The 21,065-nt window shown below is 43.5% G+C and overlaps 1 protein-coding gene across 1 annotated transcript in view; it reads right to left on the minus strand.

Annotated features, from left to right (window-relative positions):
- The window catches only part of POMT2 (protein O-mannosyltransferase 2), a 425,522-nt gene that overhangs the window by 120,580 nt on the left and 283,877 nt on the right, over positions 1–21,065 (minus strand). The window contains exon 17 of the mRNA XM_078659955.1: positions 9,976–10,035. Coding sequence (XP_078516081.1) covers positions 9,976–10,035 — 60 coding nt within the window. The remainder of the gene's footprint in view (positions 1–9,975; positions 10,036–21,065) is intronic.

Below are 21,065 nucleotides of genomic sequence, written 5' to 3' on the forward strand. Positions count from 1 at the left end.
GTTAAAAATAGAGAAAATATCCTTAGATTTGTTTGAGGAATCTAGGATTCGGGAAGAAAAGTACTCCGCCTTTGCTGCGGAGATGGCATTCATATATTCCTTTCTCGCCCTAATATATTTATTTTTTTCCTCAGGATCATATTCGCGGCGCCAAAGGCGTTCAAGATGCCGAAGGGCCAGTTTCCTAGTTTTCAAGTCAGAGGAAAACCATCTATTGGCATCCGTGAGCCGTGCCAGTCTAATTCTTTTGTACGGGGCATGAAGATTACTAGCCGCTTGTAGCCAGCCAGTAAGAGTGGATACTGACAAGTTTATATCGTTGTCCAAGGAAGGGATGGCATTAGCTAGTGACTGTAAAAAAGCAGTTTTATCCATTGCATTCCAATTTCTAGCTAACCTGCCGGCGACTGGCACAGTGGTTCTAATGGGGGTGATACAAACCTTAAATTTAAGAATAAGGTGGTCTGACCAGAGGCATGGCAAGGTTATCGGGGTGGTTGCACATGTGGTATTGGACCACACATGGTCTAGTATGTGACCTTTGCAGTGGGTGGGGGAGAGCACTAGTTGATTAAAATTTAGGTTAGACAGAAGATCAGTCAGTTCTGCCGATTGAGGGCCCTCTGATGGATCTTTGTACCAGTAATTAAAATCACCTACTAAAAGGATCCTGGCATGATCAAGTGCCAGGTTAGCAACTTGATCACTTAGGGCCATGGGAAACAATGGCATCGAGGTGGGCGGTCTGTACAAGAGGACGCATGCTATAGTCATGTGGGGAGTAGCAATTTTTAGTACTAGGTTATCTGTGTTGGCTAACGTCAAGCAGGTAAGAGTGGTAACATCCAGACCGGAGTGGATAACCGCCGCAATTCCACCTCCTCCTTTCCCAGTGACAAGGTCTGCCTGAATAATATAGTAGTTAGGTGGCAGAGCTGCTATTATGTCGGGTGCGGAGGTAGGAGTTAGCCACGTTTCTGCCAGTAGGAGAATATCTGGTTTCTCCGTGTCTAGTAACAGAAAAATGTCCATCTGATGCTTGACAAGGGAACGGGTGTTTAAGTATAAAATGGTAAGCGCCTGGGGGGGGTAAATCAGGCAGTACCTGACTGTCTGCACGGGTGGTCAGGTGACAGCCCTGACTCAGGATACCATACTTACAGAGCCGATGGAGTGTGTCCTTTGACAGGTATAAATGAGCTTTTTTATTATTGCACTCCAAGAGATCGGCCCTGGAGTAGTGAATGGGTTGGGCGGTATGGTATGCCCCTAGTCCCGGCCGGTCGCAGACGGGCTTGTCTTTGGCGCGTCTTCGGCGCGCCATCGACGCGCCCGCTGCGCTCGTCTGCTGCGCTTCCGGGGAGGGGGTTTCATTTTATGACCGTAGAGGTGGGAGGGGCCGAGCACTGTGCCGCTCGCCTGCTCCTCACCTAAGATGGTGTCTTGCACTCTAACCTCAGCAGCGCCTAATCGGCTGCAATGAGGCGAGCAAGATTAGTGGGCGGGTACAGAAGCAGATAGAGTGTGTGCCCAGAGAGTGAGCGATCGGTAAGTGGAGCAAAAATAAACTTTTAAAACGTAGTCTTTTAAAAGCTATACAGGGTACACAGTTACACAGTAAAATAATCTTTCCAAGCAGCAATTTTTAAAAACAGTTAGTCCGCTCTCACACGCAGCAGTCCCGGCTTCCGCCTCAGGACCCAACACCCGCGAGCACACTGACAATCGTTTACCCCGGTAGCCCTACCTAACTTTAACTCACGGATTCCAGACCTCGGACACAAGGCTGCAGCGCATGCGTAGAGTACTTTTGTCTACACGAGCCAACCTACACAAAGCCAAGATCAGGTACAAGGCCCAAGCTGATAAACATCGCAGGGTGGGTCCCATATACAAGGCAGGGGATTGGGTCTGGTTGTCCACCAGGAACATTCGTTTTAAACGACACAGTGTATTTGGTCCCAAGTACATAGGTCCCTACCGAGTGTCCAAGATCATAAACCCTGTGGCGCTCAGACTCATGCTTCCATCGCACATGAAAATCCATCCGTTTTTTCATGTTTCCTTGGTGAAACCTTTGCAGGGCTCTCAGCCGAGACGGCCTGCTCCTGTGTCAGTACAAGGCGATGTAGAGTATGAGGTCAAGGGGATCCTTGATGCAATAAGAGAGAGGGGCAAGTTGTGGTATTTAGTGTCCTGGAAAGGGTACGGCCCCGAGGAGGACTCCTGTGGCGGTGCATGCCCCGAGACTGACTGCTCAGTTTCACCAACTACATCGGGAAAAGCCCTCTCTCAGGTAGTGTCAGGAGAAGAGGGAAATGTACTGTCACGAACCGCGCTGCATCGCGCCAGTTACCACGCTAGCTGCGTGAGACTCAGCAGGGAAACATGGGAAGGACTACATTTCCCATGTTTCTCGGTTTCCAAGCGTAGGCGGCGTTCCACGTGATGCCGTGATGACGCATACGGAAACACAAAAGACGGCAATCCAGCCGACAACGCTGCCGATAATTCTAGTGTAACTCGCAGGACGCGGTTACGAAGTTTCCTGGGGTCGGACCTCCGGTATTTTGCTCTACGCTCCCTAGAGGAATACTTTGCTGTGACTGCAAGCCAGGGACACTCTCGGACCCTTATTCCTTCCGGACTCCTGGAAATTCAGGTATCGTAGAGGGGCGGCTTGATTCTCCTCTGTTGGCTGAGACGCTACTTTCCTGCGTACTCCTGCAGAGGAGGAGAGCGCACCTAGAGGCGCTTGGGTAGTGCGACCTCTCTGTTGGCAGAGACCGGCTGGTCTCTTGCAGGGCGGTATATACACCCGCAATAGCTGCCCCCTCTACTTTTCTACAGCTTCTTCAAGACTATTTATCGTTTGTTTCCAAGTATTCCTAAGAGCTCATTAGGATTACGTTCTTGCTTTAAAGGGGCTTCTGCTGGGGAACGAACATTTGTTTTCAAGAGTGTACAACACTAACTGAACATAAGCATCCAGGTTTCATGGTTCAGTCAAAAAGAGTGTGACTTAACTATCTGAGATAGACAGCAACCGCCGTTGCCTGGAACAGACCTTTTTATCCATATCTATTATACTTTTGAGTACAGAGAAGTAAAGAGACCTAAAAATTCAGACATTGCTCTCTCTTCTTCGTTCTACTCAGTGTTCTATTTTCTTTACAAGGTATGAGCCTAGCCCAGTCATGCTAAGGGTGGGAATAGTCAGAACAGGAGTGCGCAGGTTATGATCTTTGTTGTCTGGTTTTGTCGCCCTTGCAGGTCTCCATCCCCTGCAGTCCCTTCCCTTCTTTTTTCCCCCGCTCAATCGCGCTCAAAAGTCTGTGCTTATTGCAAACCGGACTTGGGTCGATTCAGAGGTGGGCCCCCATATAGCATCACACAACCCTGAGGAACCGGATTCGGACGGCCTTGACAATAATATTGCACTAGAAAAAAGTTGAACTTCTAACATAAGGGCACTTGATTGGAGTACAGTTCAGTTATGTAAGGCCACAATCCAATTTCATACAGAGGCCTTTCTCTCCTGCACCTACCATGATGAGCTTTATCCGTCCACAGCAGGAAACTAGGGACCTTCTCCCCAGGTGGTGGGGTGCCACCCCAAAGTACATAACTTCGACAAATCCCTGAATGCCTGTTGCCTATTACCTAAATCAGGATATTACATTGGCCGCAGACTCGGATGTGTGTCATCCACCATTCTTCTTGATTGCCTTGGTTATAGATCATTTATTTTGGATTACATTTATTTCTGCCTGATAAGTTACTATACTTTCATTACAGATGTTTCCACTATTTCTTAATTTTTTGAGTATTATTCAACTCTTAACCCTACAGTTTAATATTTATATATATAAATAATTATCGACTTTATGTATACTATTGTCATTCTTTTAATATTTGATCAAACCTCCAATCCCCTATCTATGTAATCACTGGGTGTTCTATGTAGGTCTAATAATAAAAAAGTGTTAAAAACCAAAAAGAAAACTGAAATTTACCAGTTATATGTAAATTACCTAAGTATATTAGGCACCGCCACAGATTTCAGATTTCATTAGTGATATACTATGAGATGCTATAAGCAGTGCATCACAGTGGTGCAAGGTCATGCGTGTCAAGGAAGGGGGTTTATTAAACAAAACTGAAACATTGTAATTTCAATCAATATGCATTGTTAGATGCACTTTGAAGAAAAGCTTTTTCAAGCCAACAACCCCAAATGCCATTGGAGGGATCTGGTGACATTTACAAACTTATTATTATTATTATTAAAATTTTATATAGCGCACAGTTACCCTTGGGCATCCCAGCGCTTTTCCAGACACCATTTAAAAAACTGTACGTTTAGTGCAGTCAAACAGGGAAAAGGTAGGTTTTAAGACCTTTGCGAAATCGCAGTGTGCAAGTCTCAGCGCGCATTTCAAAAGGAAGCGAGTTCCACAGTTTTGCTGTATTAACTGAAAACCTTCTCCCGACCGTCCGAGCCCTTTTAACTCTGGGGACTGAAAGAAGATGTTTTTGATCGGACCGCAGTGTTCTACTGGCTTTATATGGGACCACTAGGTTCCTCGATATTGGAGGGCCCTTCCCCAAGATGATTTTATGGGCAGTACAGAGTGCCTTAAATTTAACTCTTTCTCGCACTGGCAACCAGTGCAGCGCCTTCAGGGCAGGTCGGGCGGACTGTGACCTAGGAATGCCCATGAGCAACCTTGCCGCCGCATTCTGGACCTGCTGGAGTTTGTCCAAGGTGGATTCCGGGGCGCCCAGGAAGATGGCATTGCTGTAATCCAATCTAGATGTAATCAGCCCCTGGATCAACAGCTTCCTTGATGTTACAGGCAAAAGAGGGAAAATTTTGCGCGCTGACCGTAACAGGGCAAAGCACACTCCCGCGGTTTTCTTGGCATGAGTCCTAAATGACAAATCTTGCTCTAGCCAAACCCCTAAGCTCTTGATCACCTCTTTTGAGGAAAGAAGGTCTCCCATACAGCTCGGCCAGCTGGTCAGAGGGATCGAGGGATTTTTACTCCCTAACAGCATTACCTCTGTCTTCGAGCCATTCAGCTTCAGAGCTGACTCGTCCATCCAGGTATGAATTTCCGACAAGCAGGAGTGAAGTGAGTCGGGATTCTCTACCAGTTGGGATAAGGCGACCACCAACTGAGTATCATCCGCATAACTGACGATCTTAATGTCATAGGGGGCCACCACGTCCTCCAGGGGGGCCATATAGACATTAAACAATGTCGGGCTGAGGGAGGAGCCCTGTGGCACACCACACTGGAGGGAGATAGATTTAGAGCGATAACTGCCCTCCCAAAACTGGTATGACCGTCCGGTAAGAAATGACCTCAGCCATTTCAACGCGACACCAGACACACCCACCTCAGACAGCCGTTGAATCAACACCTGATGGTTCACGGTGTCGAACGCCGCACTGAGGTCCAGGAGGATCACTGCCACTGACCCTCCTGAATCCAAAATGCGTCTAGTTTCATCGACGACTGCCAAGAGGGCAGTGTCGGTGCCCTGGCCAGGACGGAAACCGGTTTGTGAGTCTCGAAGCAGACCATTAGCCTCCAGAAAACCCGACAGTTGTTGATTCACCAACTTTTCGGCAATTTTGCTGAGACCCGGCAACCGAGAGATGGGCCTAAAGTTTGAGAGGTCCACAGGATCTAGATGAGGCTTCTTTATCAATGCCTTTACCACTGCTGTTTTCCAACTTGGTGGCACAGAGCCTAGGGCAAACCAGATGGCCTTTGGCTTCTTTGTTTATGCAATCACCAGACCCATGCAATATATATATTCTTAACAAAACTGAGTCCCTGAAAAAAAGTTTTAAAAAGGTGGTCCACCAGCCTCTGCTTAATGGACCACCCTGAAACTGTAGAGGAAGGAACTGAGGGAGATTAACTTTTTCAGGGGAAACGTTTCGTGAAGATTCGTCAAACGTCACCAAAGTAGTCAGCAAACCAAAAAATCCACTTCTTATGGAAACATGGTACTAACTATAATGACCCTATGATGACCACCACTGGCTTTATATATGTAAATATATTCACTGATTAAACAAAAGGGTAAAGCGACATTATAGTTAGGTCAAATTAAATTAACAAAACCAATGAAATTCACCCATTATACTTAATGCAAGTAACTTTAACTTGTGCCCTAAAGTAACAATGACTCGTGCCCCACTATACAGAGTTGTCATTAGTGATGAAATTTCAGATGTTACAGTCATGTTATCAATGATGTCATGAAAGAAGTAGTAATATGTGGGTTATTTACCAGTGCACGGCAAGGGAGCAAGTTATGGTAACTGCGCCCAAACCCCCACTGGAGCCCATCCCACGCTGCACCTGGCCTTTGGAATGCACGGATTGGGATTGTGTGCAGGGTCTAGCCTGCGGCTGTGCAGCATGGGGTTGGGCATGAATTTCGAAGGGCTTTTTTTAATGTAAAGGAAGACATGCGCGGCCTGTGTCCTAGCCCCCGTGGCCAACACCCCAAATTACAAAGCTGCTCACTTACCATTCATTTTAAAATAAATGGCTGCAAGCTGCAATGAGGGCACATTTTCTACAAACTCTTACATATCGTCCTCAAAGAAGTGAGATGACTTGTTGACCAAAACGGCAGCATTCCACAAAGTTATAATGCAGCTTCACCAGAGTTGTGGAGTGGTGTGGCTCACTGGTTAGAGGCGGCAGACCCGGAAGCAGAGAACGGCCCGGGACCAGGGTTCAATTCCCGACACGGCAGGGTCATGGACCAGGGTCAACGGACTCGATAATTCTCGCCTCGGTGCCTACTCTAACCAGGGATCACACTCGGCAACTCTGGGCATTAAGCTTGCCTCATCTCTACAACGGCCCCCCACAAGTCGCCGGGGATGCCTGGTTTCACCTTGGAGATACCCAGTAAGGGACCATCTCACAGGGAAAACCAGGACGGGTTCCCCAGCGGTCTCCAGCGCCACGATACTCCGGCAAGGAGTCGCAGTGCGCTTTACAAGTACACCCACATTTACATTTAATGAGTGCACCAACATTCTAAATTCATGACAAAGAGAGGTACTTTTGAACGCCATGTTGTTGGAATAGGAGTTATAGAACTGAAATTATTTCCTATGGCACAGGCTGCAGAAATGAACAAAATGAGGGGTTACATTGTGGCATAGAAATTATGATCAGTGCTCTAAAAATGTTTTATGCAAAAACAACAGTTGATGGACAGAATGCAGAACAATGTCAAACATTCACCCCAGTACAGAGATCTGGGCCTAAATCCATCGTTTTTTTGCTCACCACACCACTCCAGTTCAGACAAGGCAATATGCAAATCAGCCTTGACCCTGTGCCTCATGGAAACAGTCCAGCCCGAACTGCCAAGCCATGTCTTCCCTGGACCGGAATCAAGCATCCTTGGACCGGTTTCTGGCTATCAGCCATCTTCAGCCAGGATAGCTTGACTCCAGTGGTGTGGAGAGCACGGGACTCACGTCTGAGAATACCCGTACCACTCGGGGTGACAAATGCAAAAACAATAGTTGATGGACAGAATGCAGAACAATGTCAAACATTCACCCCAGTACAGAGATCTGGGCCTAAATCCATCGTTTTTTTGCTCACCACTCCAGTTCAGACAAGGCCATATGCAAATCAGCCTTGATTTGGATATGGCCATGTCTGAACTGGAGTGGTGTGGAGTGTCCAAAAAACGATGGATTTAGGCCCATATCTCTGTACTTGGGTGAATGTATGATATTGTTCTGCATTCTGTCCATCAACTGTTGTTTTTGCACTAAAATTGTTTTAGACTTCCTAAAAATTCTCAAATATATTCGTCATCCATGTCTGAAAAAAAGTCTGTCATGCTGAGCGAAAAATGATCTTCCAAAACCAGTAGCATTCTATGTCCGTTTACTCCCAAGTGTTCTACTGTAGTTTCACCATGAACTTCTAATAAAAAACTGGAGTACTAACGTTCTATGTTCTATATTCAAGCCAAAAGTGAGGCACTCATGAATGCCATTTTGCTTGAATAGGAGCATTTGAATTTAAAGCCTTTCCAATGGAGCAGACTGAAGTAAATGAGCATGGAGGTGTTAATGCAGATATTGAAACAGATAGTTTAAATATGAAAGATTAAGCGGATATAGGTTTTCAGGTTTTTATGCCATGATATATGTTTAAAGGGACTAAAAATAGTTAAGGAAAGGGATCCCCTTCTACGGCCAACATCCCCTTTCCACATCTGTTTACTTGGCTACCCATCCTTTCTTTTGCTTATTAGTTCCTCAATTTTAAGGTAGTAACATTTAGTAATCTTGCATTGAAACCTAAGGAGCAGAGTTTTGTTTTCGAGATGCAAGATGTTATTTTGGTAATGTAAGCAAAACCCTCCTCCTTTGTGGACATTTAGTTTTTCAAATTCCTCTTCCCAGTAGATGCATCTACCTGCGTGAATATACACTAGCATAATAAAATGTTTATTGTTAAGAAAATATTAAAGCACATAAAAAAAAAAAATAGTGTCTAAAAAATGTTGATCTGTGTAATTTATAAACCGCTATATCCAAGGTTAAAAAATTGAAACATTTTTAAAAAATAAGTAAAATTGTATATCTAATTAGGCTCCGATTTTAAAATGCAGGAAAAACTGTCATGGGCAACACAATTTTCACAGACTTGAACAATTTAAATATGTGATAAAAACAAATGGAAAGAAATGTTTTCTGGGACTTGTTTAGTTCAGGAAACTGCAGCACAAACATATGCATGTACATATTCATACTTCTAGAGATGAAAGTGAATGATTTTAAAGCGGTCTTCTGCAGTAGCATATCCCTGAGGCTATGAACATTCTTAAGCTAGGTGAACATTATAGTTTCTTGTTAGAACTCTGTGATGGTCACAGGAAGCTGTTATGAGAAGCAAGAACAGTGTAATAGGGGTGGACTTTGCAATGAAATCCGTCTCAGGTACTAGCCATGAATCTCCTTGGTAGATATCAACCAGATAGGAGTCAATCAAAATGTAGTATTTTGGGTAGTGTACAGATGTTTAATTTACAGCTCTTTTAGCTGCATTATTTTCTAAAGCTGTATACAATTTCCTCTTCAATATTAAAATGAAATCACTGAAGGGAGCTACGTCCTCATGGAGACTGCAGCTCAATGTCACCACAAAGAAGGTGCAAGTCCAGTTTAATATAATGCAGGAAATCAATTCATCAATTAATTATAAAAAATAAAATATTGTAAAACATACTTTTAAAGTCCCTAGGTAGGAAAAGAGGGAAACTTGTAAAAAAGCATGTTTTTTTCAAAATTGCATATGAATGGACTTTTATGGGATGATCGTCAGCAAAGACTTTACAACAGTGAGGTAAATGCAAATTCTTGAAACCTTAAATTTCTCCTCAGCTAGATGTCAAAAAGAATTTCTGATTCATTTTGTTTTAAAAAATATCGTATTGGAAGTACTTAGCCGATAATACACCAACAATACTAAGCGCCTCTCTAACTCCCTGATGGTCCTGATATGAATGTTGGCAGAGGAGTGTGTGAAGATGTAAGGTACAGATAAGTATATATATCCATTACTTATTTATTTTTTTGTGATAAATATTGGCCTGATTTTAGTACTGCTCTTATCTTTGCTGTTCTTAACCTCGTGCTCAATTCTCCTATAAATGACAACTGCAATGATCTTTGAAAATTATTTCCCACCTTTAGTGAAAGAGGAAATGAAACCTTCACTATCAGAGAAAAATAAACCACCAACAGATTGCTTCCACTTCACCTGGCAGGGCACTGTAAGAAGAGTGTGCCGGGCCCCCACTATAGCACCAGAAGCAATGTGTTCCAAAAAGTCATCTCACTTTTCTCTTCAAGTCAGTTGTTGTAGTACACATGACAAAAATACAGATTTCCAGAAAGTGCCTCACCGGATTGCCAAGTAGGTAAACACGGTAGTCAGTGTTGTTCACACCAGAGAAGCGAAGGCCCTGTGGGATTGAAGCATAATGAAAGTAAGATATAGGCATCTGCTTTCACTTTGATTTATAGCTTCTGTTGCACATTTGCAAAAGTTGCAGATAGTTCTGTTCAGAGGAAATAAGACAAGAAGCAAAGAAGAATTATTACAGCTGACAGAAAAGTAATATATCTCAAGAGCAAATTTTACTCCACATTAGAAAGAGGACTAATCTGGTGAATTGGAGATACGTGGTTTTGAATGCTAATCCTTTGTTCCATCTAAATACTTCACAGGAAAATGAAAGCTAGTAATAGCAACTACATAGCTGAACGTTTTGTTCACCAGCTTTGTTTTTATTATGTTATAGGGTTGTTTTGAAAGCTCTAAATGACACCTGTGGCTTTATCAACAAATGATCTTTATTAAGATTGTGCAAACACACAGTAGGGGGAAAATATATACTTTTTACAGGAAGATACAGTAAGATATCTGCCATTTGGATGTAGAAAAGTAATTTAACCATTTGCCATACTATCTTGCCATTCCAAACATTTCTTAAGATAGGAGGACAGTGTCAGACATAATCTTTGTGGATTGCTACTCCTCCCTTCATAGAGGTAGAGAACTAACTAATTGAACATTGACTATTAGGTATGAGTAACTGCTTTAGAAATTCACACTGCTTCTGATATCTGTCTAGTTCAGAGTATTCAACAAAGGGAAATCAATCACACATTTAAACACAGAAGTTTAAAGACAACAGTTAAAGGAGCACTTTTAAGAGTCAAATGCACCCCTTTTTAGTAACCAAACATGGCACATTGAGAAAAGGCAGCATGAGGTGAATTTGTGTTGTATTATGGTATTTATATAGCGCTTACTATTCCTACATGGGTCTAAAGGGCTTTGTGCATGTGGGGAGCACGATGCACCAGATGGATGTGTGGTTGAAAGAATGTTATTGTTACTCTGAGCCAATGTGGAAGTGTTTCCATGGTGTGCATGATGACCACCGAGTGTTGTTATCATGTTGTGGAATATAGTACTAAGTAATGGGATGGATGAAGTATGGGAGATGGATGCCCGCATTTTTACAATATGTGTTATGCTGGCAGATCTGATTAGCTCTGCAGGTCCCTTTATTGTGTGGGTAGCTGAATTTTTAGGGTTTTTTCCAGTCTGTTTTCTCAGGAGGTTGACTACTCTGATGTTATACATTTGCAATAGATAACAGCTGTTGATAAAGAGTGAGGGGGATCAGAGATATGCCTGTATAGCTTTATATGATGGCCATTATGAGAATTGCCATATGGACTGGTTATTGTTATCATTTTGTCATTGTAGGTTGCCAGTGCTTAGGTATGTGACTATTTGGGGACCTGCAAGATGAACTATGTTAGAGACCGCCAGTGACCACCAATTTGTGGCAGATCTCCATGATATCAGAAAGCCTGTCTGGTTAAGAATGAGTGGTTATTTAAATAGGCTTGTGTAGCCACTACCTCCAGTTTCAAGTTTCCACAGATCTTTTCATACATTATATGCCTGTCCTGTTGACGATTAATAACCAGGTAAATTATTGGAGTATATCATATATTGATAGTCCCCCTCTTAAACTTAACAGACACAGTAGAGTCTAGGCGTCTTAGGTCATACCCCCTTTGGATAAGGAGTGCCTCTTCTGTGTCGGCCATCTCCAGGCTTACCCTAGGATTCCAGTCTCGTACATCTGGAACAAGATGGACACTAAACGCTTGGGAACAATGAGATCCCCAATTTTCAAGAGAATGAGTTGATAGAGAACTATACTTAAAGGAAAGCGAAAAGTCCCTAGATTCAGCAGTTATGTTATGGGAGGGATACAAAACTGCATTCAGAGATAGGGCTCATAAGCATAAGAAAGAAACACAAGACATGGACAAAATAGAAAGTCACTTGCTGGGACTTGAGGAGCAAGTGGGACCTGAGCAGAATCCTATGACTCTTCATACTATGACACTCCTTCTGGAAGAATATTGACTCCTAGCCAACATTGAAGTAAGAACCCAAATACTGGCTATGCAGCATAGACTATATGATGCAGGTGAAAATACTGGTAGTTTGTTGGCCTGGTTGGGGTGAAAAACACTGGAGGCATGCTGAGTACACACCATCATAGATGACATGGTAACGTATAAAATACCGACACGAAAGGTGCTCATACGTTTTCTCTATACTATGCGACTTTCTACAAAGCGTAACCACTAGCCGCTGCAGCACACATAGATACATACTTGGCAGAAATCCAGATGCCAAACCTCCTGCCGGGTGACCGGAGAAGGACACGACACTCTCCGAGGTATGCAAGGCTATCTTTCATCTCAAACCAGGCGAAGTCCCTGGACCTAATGGGATACCGGCTGAGTCCTTTAAGAGTACTGCCCAACTTCTCGGTCCACACTTGCTTCGGCTCTATCAAATGGCCAAACAAGAGGCAAGGTTACCGTTGGATCTCCGGAAAGCCACAACTGTGGTGATCCATAAACTGAGGAAACCGCCCACGCACTGCAGCCCAATCTCTCTGCTGAATATGTAGGCAATAATCCTGGCTTCCTTAATGGCTTTCAGACTGGTAAAAGTTATCTCCCCTTAATCCACAATGACTATTTCAACTTCATGCTTGGAAGAGCGACCAGACTGTACTCCGCAGACTATACAATTGGCTGGAGATGGTTCGACATAAAAAAGAGACACATGTTTTCCTCATGCTTGTTTGAGATTTATAGACACAGAAAATGTTATTTTATGAACAAATAATATTGTTGACAGAATATTCAGACAGCCTATATTATGTATTTAAATTTTGGGGCATTATAGTTGTTATATGGAGGAAGGGGGGTTTCTAACCGAGTTATTTAAGAATGATTGTTAAGGTTAAATGCATGTGCTGGAATCTTTCCGGGATTAATGTGCAAAATAAGCAGCTACCGGTTTTAGAGGTGATAGGGCTTTATCAACCACAATTAGTGGCTTTAACTGAGACACACTTGGCATATAAGGACCGGCTGTAATTGAAGCAGCTGGAATTAACATAGTGATCTGTACCTTGAAAGTGGTTTCAATTAGGAAGGATGGCATATTATCAGCAACAATTTTTATTGTCAAATTCTGAAAACTGCTGCTAATTCAAGAGGTCGCTTGGTACTGGTATAATTAATATTGAACCATCAAAACTGTATCTGCGTGATTTATGGCCCAAATATTGATGATCCAGAAGTATTAGACATGCTATCTTTGGAACTTGTGGATTGGGGTGGAGAAGTGATTATAATGGGGGACTTTAAATTGAGTGCATGACTATAGCATTGATTCTACTAAGCGTACTGTGATTCCTCGTAAGCCTAGACCAGGGCATCAATCCCAGACCTCATCCGTCTACATTGGTTGGTCGATGTTTGGCGGACCCTCCATCCGACCGCTCTGGGGTATACCTTTTTCTAATGCTCACGTAAGCAATACTCTAGGATAGATATGGTTTTCACCCGAAGGTCCCTGGTGGATGGAGCGGAAATAGATGTATGTCCTAGGATTGCCTCGGATCCTAACCCAATTCTGCTTTCATTTCCTCTAACTGAAACTAGTGATAATATTCCCAAATTTACATTGTGGTGTTACCCTCCAGTACGTGGTCAAGCAAAATAGGGCTGTCTCAGAGGAAGCTTGTCTTCTTTCTCAAACTATTCTTCAACTTGAATTATTACATGCTCTGAAAATTTCCGAAGGAGAAGCAGACTAACAGACTACCTTCAATTAATAGAAAAACAATCTACTCTGGACTGTAGGTTTCAAGATCAAATAGCTGCTAGATATGTGAAATATATATCGCCAAGAATAAATATGGGAAGAGGGTCGGCAGAGTGCTGGCACATCCGATTCTAGATCCGCAGTTCAAAACTATGATTCACTCAATTAAGGGTATGAATGACATAGTGCATACAAAACCTACATCTACCCTGGAGCAATTCTCCAGGTTTTATGAGGAATTATATAGTCAGCCTCAAACGATTGATCAAGTTGGACTCAGGGATTACTTGCGGTAGTGTAGTCTCCCTTATCTCAGTGAAGACCGGGCTAAGGAGTTGCAAGCTAAGTTTTCTTTGAGTGAGAGGGAGGCTGCATTAGCGACTCTCTCTACAGGCAAGGTGGCGGGCGAGGATGCCATACCTCTGGAATTCTGGGGAACAGCGTTTACAACGCAACTTTTACAACGCAGTACCTTTACCACGCAACTTTTACAACGCAAGTCGTTACAACGACTTGCGCTGGGGGGCGCTCTAGGATAGGGAATAGTTAATTTACTATCCAAAACCTTCCCTACCATCCACGGGGACTGGAGTTGGAATAGTAAATTAAACTATTCACTATCCAGCACCCCCCAACGCAAGTGTGAAAGTTGCGTGGTAAAGGCATGCGTTGTAAAAGCATGCGTGGTAATGACATACATCCGGAATTCTATAAGGTATTTAAAGAAATAATAATCCCTCAATTTTTAAAAGTAATCCAACATACCTAGATAAGCGGCGCTGTTCATAATACTTGAAATACTACTAATATTCTGGTATTTGAAAAAAAGGCAAACCTGAGGAAGATATGGGGTCTTACCGACCCATATCTCGGATTAATTCAGAAGCTAAATGGTTTGCAAAAATGTTGGCAATGCGTCTTGCCCCCACTCTCTCAACCCTGGTGATACGACAACAACTGGGTAGATAGATAGAGTTATTGTACAGTTAATAAAAACTCACAATATAAAAAAACATACAAATGTGCATAAAAAGTAATTCTGGTTACAATTAAAAATATAAAGTGCGGTGGACCTGCTTATTGAGATCATAAAAAGACATAATTATATTGTTCAAGGCCATAAGGATTTAAGCAAGCAAAGTGCCCCAATGGACTGAGCTCAGCATTGAATAGACTTGTGCTTAGTGTGAGTCAGTTGTCTGAATCATAATCCTTTTGGACACCGTGTCAAAGAATTTCGTTAGTCTATAGTTTAACTGAATCTCCTCAGGGTTAAAGCACAGCATCACAGCCTGCCTGCAGCTCATTATGCCCTTCTGGTTCCATATGGCACGGAGTAGGGATCGTCTTATGTCCATAAATTTTGGGCAAATGCAGGTTATGTGGATTAAGTCCTCTTTTCCTGATGTGCAAAGTCGGCAGCAACTTGCTGAGCTTCCCCTTTTCCAAGGTGCCAGGTGCGGTAAAATCGGAATGATGCCAAGACGCATATTTAGGAACTTGTTTTTAGTTGACTGCGTGAGGCCCATTTTTAAATATTCTTGGGGTTTCAGGGCACTGTAGTCTTTCAACACGTCCAATCCGTGGGCCCTCTTAGACAGGGTGGCTTTATCCTCTAATAATGAGATTAACTTGTTTACTTTCGTTACCACTTCTTTGAAGGTTTTAAGATCGGTTGACGACTCCCAGAGGTTTGTTAGGTCCAGGATCTCCAATGAGTCTTGGAGATATTTCCTTGCGGGTGAGTTGCCTCTGGCGGATAGTTCTCTCCAGAGATGGGCGTTTAGGGATCCGTGGTCGGCATCTCTGATTTTTCGCCACGTTTTAATGTATTCCCCTCTCCTCTCTACCGCTTGTTTCTGGAGCCCAAATTCCAAACGAATTTGAGCGGGCGAGGTGTAGGTGGGTAGTTGCAATATGGCCCTATAAGCGTGACTGATGGTGTTGTCTAATGTGGTGGCATCTTTTCCTTGCAGGGATTCGCTGCCGTACGTAAACATGGGTTGCAGTCGTGCCCTTATCACCTGCAAAAGAAGGCCGAGCGACCGGTCTGGGAGAACTTTCTTCAGGGGTTTAATTGACCAGTTGAAAGTCGTGCCCTTCCAACGAATGGCCTCTAATTGGGGCCTAAATGTGCCTTTGCTGTCCATAAGGACACCTAGGTATTTGTAGGTTGCTACTTGTTCTAACCTCTGTCCATCCATAAACCAGGCAAGTTTCCTTTTTTTGTTGTAGTTCATCGTCATAACTTTAGTTTTGTTTAAGTTGATGTTTAGTGAGTTATTTGTGGAAAATAAACTAGTTGCATCCAGAATATTTTGGAGGCCAATAGGGGACCAGGTCGTCGACGTATAGGAGGTTTGAAAGTGTGGTGTCGCCTAGTCGCGGGGCATGGGATTTTGTTTTCTCTAGTTCCCCCGGGAGATCTGCCAGAAAAAGGTTGAACAGCGTTGTGGCTAGGACGCAGCCCTGTTTCAGGCCTTTGGTAGTACTAATTTGCCATGAGATGTGTGTTCCGGAGCCCAGTTTAATCCTAACCCAGGTGTTAGTATGTAGCATGATCAACTGCTGAAGGAGTGGGCTTGGTATCCCCCATCTATCCAGCTTCTGCCAGAGTTTGCTCCGGTCTACGTGGTCAAATGCGGCGCTGTAATCAATGTAGCATAAATATAATGAGCTCTTCATGGATTTTGCTGCGTCTGTCACAAGGGTTAGCGTCATGATGTTGGTCGTTTTGCCCTGACCTCTGCGGAAACCGGTCTGGGTAGCTGGAATGATGTGGTTTTTGTTTGCCCAAGCTGTTAAATCCTCCAGGACAAGTGCCGCATAATACTTTGCCTCTATATCGACTAGCGCTATTAGTCAATAGCTGCTTGGGTTATTCCTTGCTCCCTTTTTATAAATTGGGCTTATAATTGAGCCTATCCAGGTTTTTGGATATATTTCTGTTTCCCTTATTTCCTGGAAGACTGGTGCCATGATGTTGCTCCAAAAGTCAGCATCTTGTTTATATATTATTGACGGGATCCCATTCGGGCCCGGGGCACCTTCAAGATTGCCCTTTTTGATTTGTGAACTGATCCTGGCCGCTGTTTCCGAGTATATGGGTTCTTTTCTACTTGTGATTGGTACGAGTCTTTTTGTTGCTTTCTCGTTCAGTATACCAGTGTTGTGTGGGGATGATATCCTTGTGTGGACATTGATCAGTTCCTTGTTGTTTCTCCCTGTTTTGTTTGAGACCTGATCCAGACCGGATTTCTCGAGTTTGCCACGGGGCGAGCGCCTCGCTAGTTTTCGGTGTTGAAATGAAATGATAGGTAATTCGCCCAGACTGATTCCGAGATGTTTGAGTTAATTCCCTTGTGATCTGGACGTTGGAGGGAGTGAATTAGTTTCCAGAATCTAGAGCAGTTCTTTTCTTTAGAGACATGTAAGATTTTTGCCCAAAGGTGATCGTTCAGCTGCCTTTTCCTTTCCCATGTTTGTTTCCTCAGCTGAGCTTTTAGGGTGCGCAAAGTCTTTAGCGGACTTTCGTTGTTTGGGTCTTTTCGGAGCTGTCTCAAGATCTGGTTTATTCCTTTTTTTAAGGTTTTTATCTCTGGTGTTATTACATTGCCCACTATGTTCCCTAAGGTTTTACCTTTGACGATCTTTTGTTCTTTGGCGTGTTTCGCCCCGAGTTCCGCTGTGAATTCACCCCAGGCAACTAGTAGCCTCTTATCTGTGCTAGATATTTGGTGCATGATTGTTTTGGCACTAGTTGATCGTTCCTCAGCTTCATTTATCTTGCATCTTATTCGCCTGTAGTTTAAGGTGTAGTCTGTGCAGATGTTAGTTCTAACCGAGACTTGAGTCCTACAGGACATGGCCAGTTTCACTTCTAGCGGCAGATGGTCACTTTGGCCGCTGTTTCCCACTTTGAATGAACTGATTTTTTCAAACAGTGGTAAGGTCACGAGGGCAAAGTCAAGGTGGGAGGAGGTGGTTGAAGAAACATATGTTGGAGCTGGTGGGGTATCTTCTACAAATCGACCATTAAGAACTCTCAAGTTTAACTGCTCGAGATCGATCAGTAGCTCGTTTGAGGTTTTTGTGTGTTTGTTTAATAAGGGAGTGGCTTGATTCGGGATTTCCCATGCAAGGTCCATTATCTTTGTCATCTCGTCGATTGGTTTCTTTCCGTAAAGATGAAGGTTGAAGTCGCCAGCTACGAGTATGTTGTCCATTTCCCTTTCCGCCATAAGTCTTGCCAGTTCGCTGACTAGTACCCTTCCCGCTGGTTGTCTGTACTTTGGGTGTATGTATGTGTTTATGACAAATAGTAATTGAGTAGTCTGATTAATTATGGTTGTTACAGCTAATTCCTGAGCAGCACTCGGGGCGTGATTTTTATCGGAATTTCTTCCATTGCTCCAATAGTTGGTATAGAGGCAAATGACGCCAGGCCGCCAGAGCTGTGGCCGTAATTGGAGCCTCTGGTTGCCGGATGGATAATGGTTGTGTAGTCCTGTAGTGAGATCTCCTGTTCTTCCCAGGTTTCTTGTAATAAGATCAAGTCAAAAGATTTTAAATAGGTTAATATTTCAGGGTCCTCTAGTTTGTCCGAGAGCCCATTGATATTCCATGTACATATACTAATTTTATGGTTGGCAGCTTTCTTGGAGGATGGTGATGTTACTCTATGTCAATTAGTGTCTCTTGTAAGTATAGTCCGCCGTATTGTTATTCTGTTTGTTCTAAATTGGTCAGATATGAGGTGTTTTAAGTGCGGTCGGTTACTATCAGCTCCTGGTGAGTGGCAGCGTGCTCCTTTCAATATTGACTTGGTTGTTTGAAGGCATCCTTGGGTCTTTTCCTCAAGGAGCGGGGTTGGGTTGGCTGGCCTTTTTCCAGCTTCAAGCTTTATTCCCCACTGTGAGAATTGAAACAACTGGGGCTTATTCCAGCTAGAGACACAACGGCCCACTCCAATGCCGCAATTACGGCATTTGATGTTGCCTGCAAATCTAACACTAATATAGGTATGAGCCTATTAGATGCCAAGAAGGCCTTTGATCAGGTATCTTGGGAGTGCATGTGGACCATCATGTGCTTATTTGGTCTCGGGGAGGGCTTTATTATATTAACTCAGGCACTATATAGGATCCCGCGTGTCAGGGTGGCATACGAGGGGAAATTCTCAAATCAATTTTTATTCTCTTGAGGTACTCAACAGGGGTTTCCACTCTCTCGCCTCTTATTTGCTCTGTATATGGTGCCTTATCTACAGTCGCTTCTTACGAATGCAAGTTATTCATCCTCTGCTCTTTGGAGGTCAACATCTTAAGCTGACTGCCTATGCGGACGATGATGTAGTCTTCTGCAAGAATCCACTATCAGCTATTCAACAGGTCTCGAAGGAAGCGTTGAGGTTCAACAAGTTCTCAGGGTACAATCTTAACCTGTCCAAAACTCAGGCTCTATTGAAATTTTAACCAGACACACCTATGCCTGGGGTGACCTCAACAGCTGTCTATCTTGGAATTAGACTGTATCCCTTGGTTACGAATATTATTAAACTGAACTATGAACCTTTACTACTCTTAGTCATTTCCAAGAGGAAATCCTGGAATAAGCTCCCACTTACTTTTCTGGGTCGAATCAATAATATTAAAATGAATATGCTTCCAAAATTTCTGTATTTATTTAGTGCAATCTCTTTGAGAGTTCCAGAATCCTTTTTTAAGCGTCTAGAGGGCGTCATTGGAAGTTGTAGATGGAGTTATAGGCGCGCAAGACGTGCCACTCGCTTTATGAAGCTTCTGTACAAAAAAGTGGACTCCAGCTTCCGGACATTAAGTTATACTTTTGGGCAGCCTTTACTGGCTGTCTACGCAGCCTACTAAACTTAGCTGATCCGAGCCCCTCATCATTCAGCTACCAGCTAGCCCTTAGTTCTGAGTTTAGGCTTTTTTTTTTATCACTGGCATTTTTTTAATGCAGGTCCTCACTAGATTCGGTTTCAGTCCAATATTCCAGTCCTGGATAAATGTACTCAACAAGGACCCACTAGCAGAGTTATGGGTCAATCAAATTCTGTCAGAGTAATTCCCTATTGGGAGGGGGACCAGACAGGGTTGCCCCTTGTCCCCCCTCTTGTTTGTACTGGTCTTGGAACCCTTTGCCTGCCTGATTCGGACGCACCCTGGTATTAGCGGGTTTTAAGCAGGGGAAGAGATAGGCAGACGATATCCTACTTTATATTACTCAACCCAGAGAGACCATGCCGGTAGTACTACAAGCCTTTGATGACTATGGTGCACATTCTGGGTACTCAATTAATTGGGATAACCCTGGCCTCTATCACACAGGTACCATGCGCAATTTAGACAACCTGCCTCGGACACTAGGGGTAGAAAAAGAGGGCTAGAAGAATCTGGGCACTTTAGTCACCTTAGATAGGAAAAGAGATCTGAACTGCAATCTTCATAGAATTGTGGGGGACTTCCAGGCTGATGCGGCCGCACTGCCATGTTCAGGATGATCACCCTTCCCAAGCTCCAGTATGTGCTCAAAATTATTACTACCTGATCCTAGATGACTATTTCGCTAGGATTAACGGAGAGCCTGCAAATTATTATGGGATGGTGGCCACCCCAGGATAGTGTTGTCAACCCTGCAATGAAATCAATATGATGGGGGATTTCTCTATCAGATGTCCCAGGGTACAATTGTCTTGCCCAGTCAAAGGTCCTCAACGACTGGGAACATATGCCAGGAAACCACCCCACTTATTCACTTCAACGCAGCAAATTTGATTCAAAATCATATATACATTTTTTGAAAGGGAGGGGGTTGGGAAACTCTTGCTAGTGACTCAGGGAACCATTTCTGCCTGGAATAGGCCACAGAAGTACTGGGGGTGGGAGTCACGGTACACCCAGGAGACTCCTCTGTGGCTGGCAAAAGATTTACAGAACTGGGTAAATTGAGAGGCTTTGGCCTTTGGCACACAATAGGGATTTCTAATTTGGGCAACCTCTTGGAGGGAGGAAAGCTAATTTCTTTTATTTCCATTCAACATGATTATCCACCTTCATGACACACAATACTAAGTATATGCAGCAGAAACATACATGGGATGCAGAGGAACAGACACGACTCATATACCTGAATACACCCAGATGGAAGGGAGATTACTACGGGGGAAATTCTGGGGAAGGCGGTCTGCTGCACCTATAAGACCAATAATATTAAATGCTTGATATATTGAAGAAACTGAGAAAAATGGGAAAG

Source organism: Lissotriton helveticus, chromosome 9 (assembly GCF_964261635.1).
Source record: "Lissotriton helveticus chromosome 9, aLisHel1.1, whole genome shotgun sequence".
Lineage (NCBI taxonomy): Eukaryota > Metazoa > Chordata > Amphibia > Caudata > Salamandridae > Lissotriton > Lissotriton helveticus.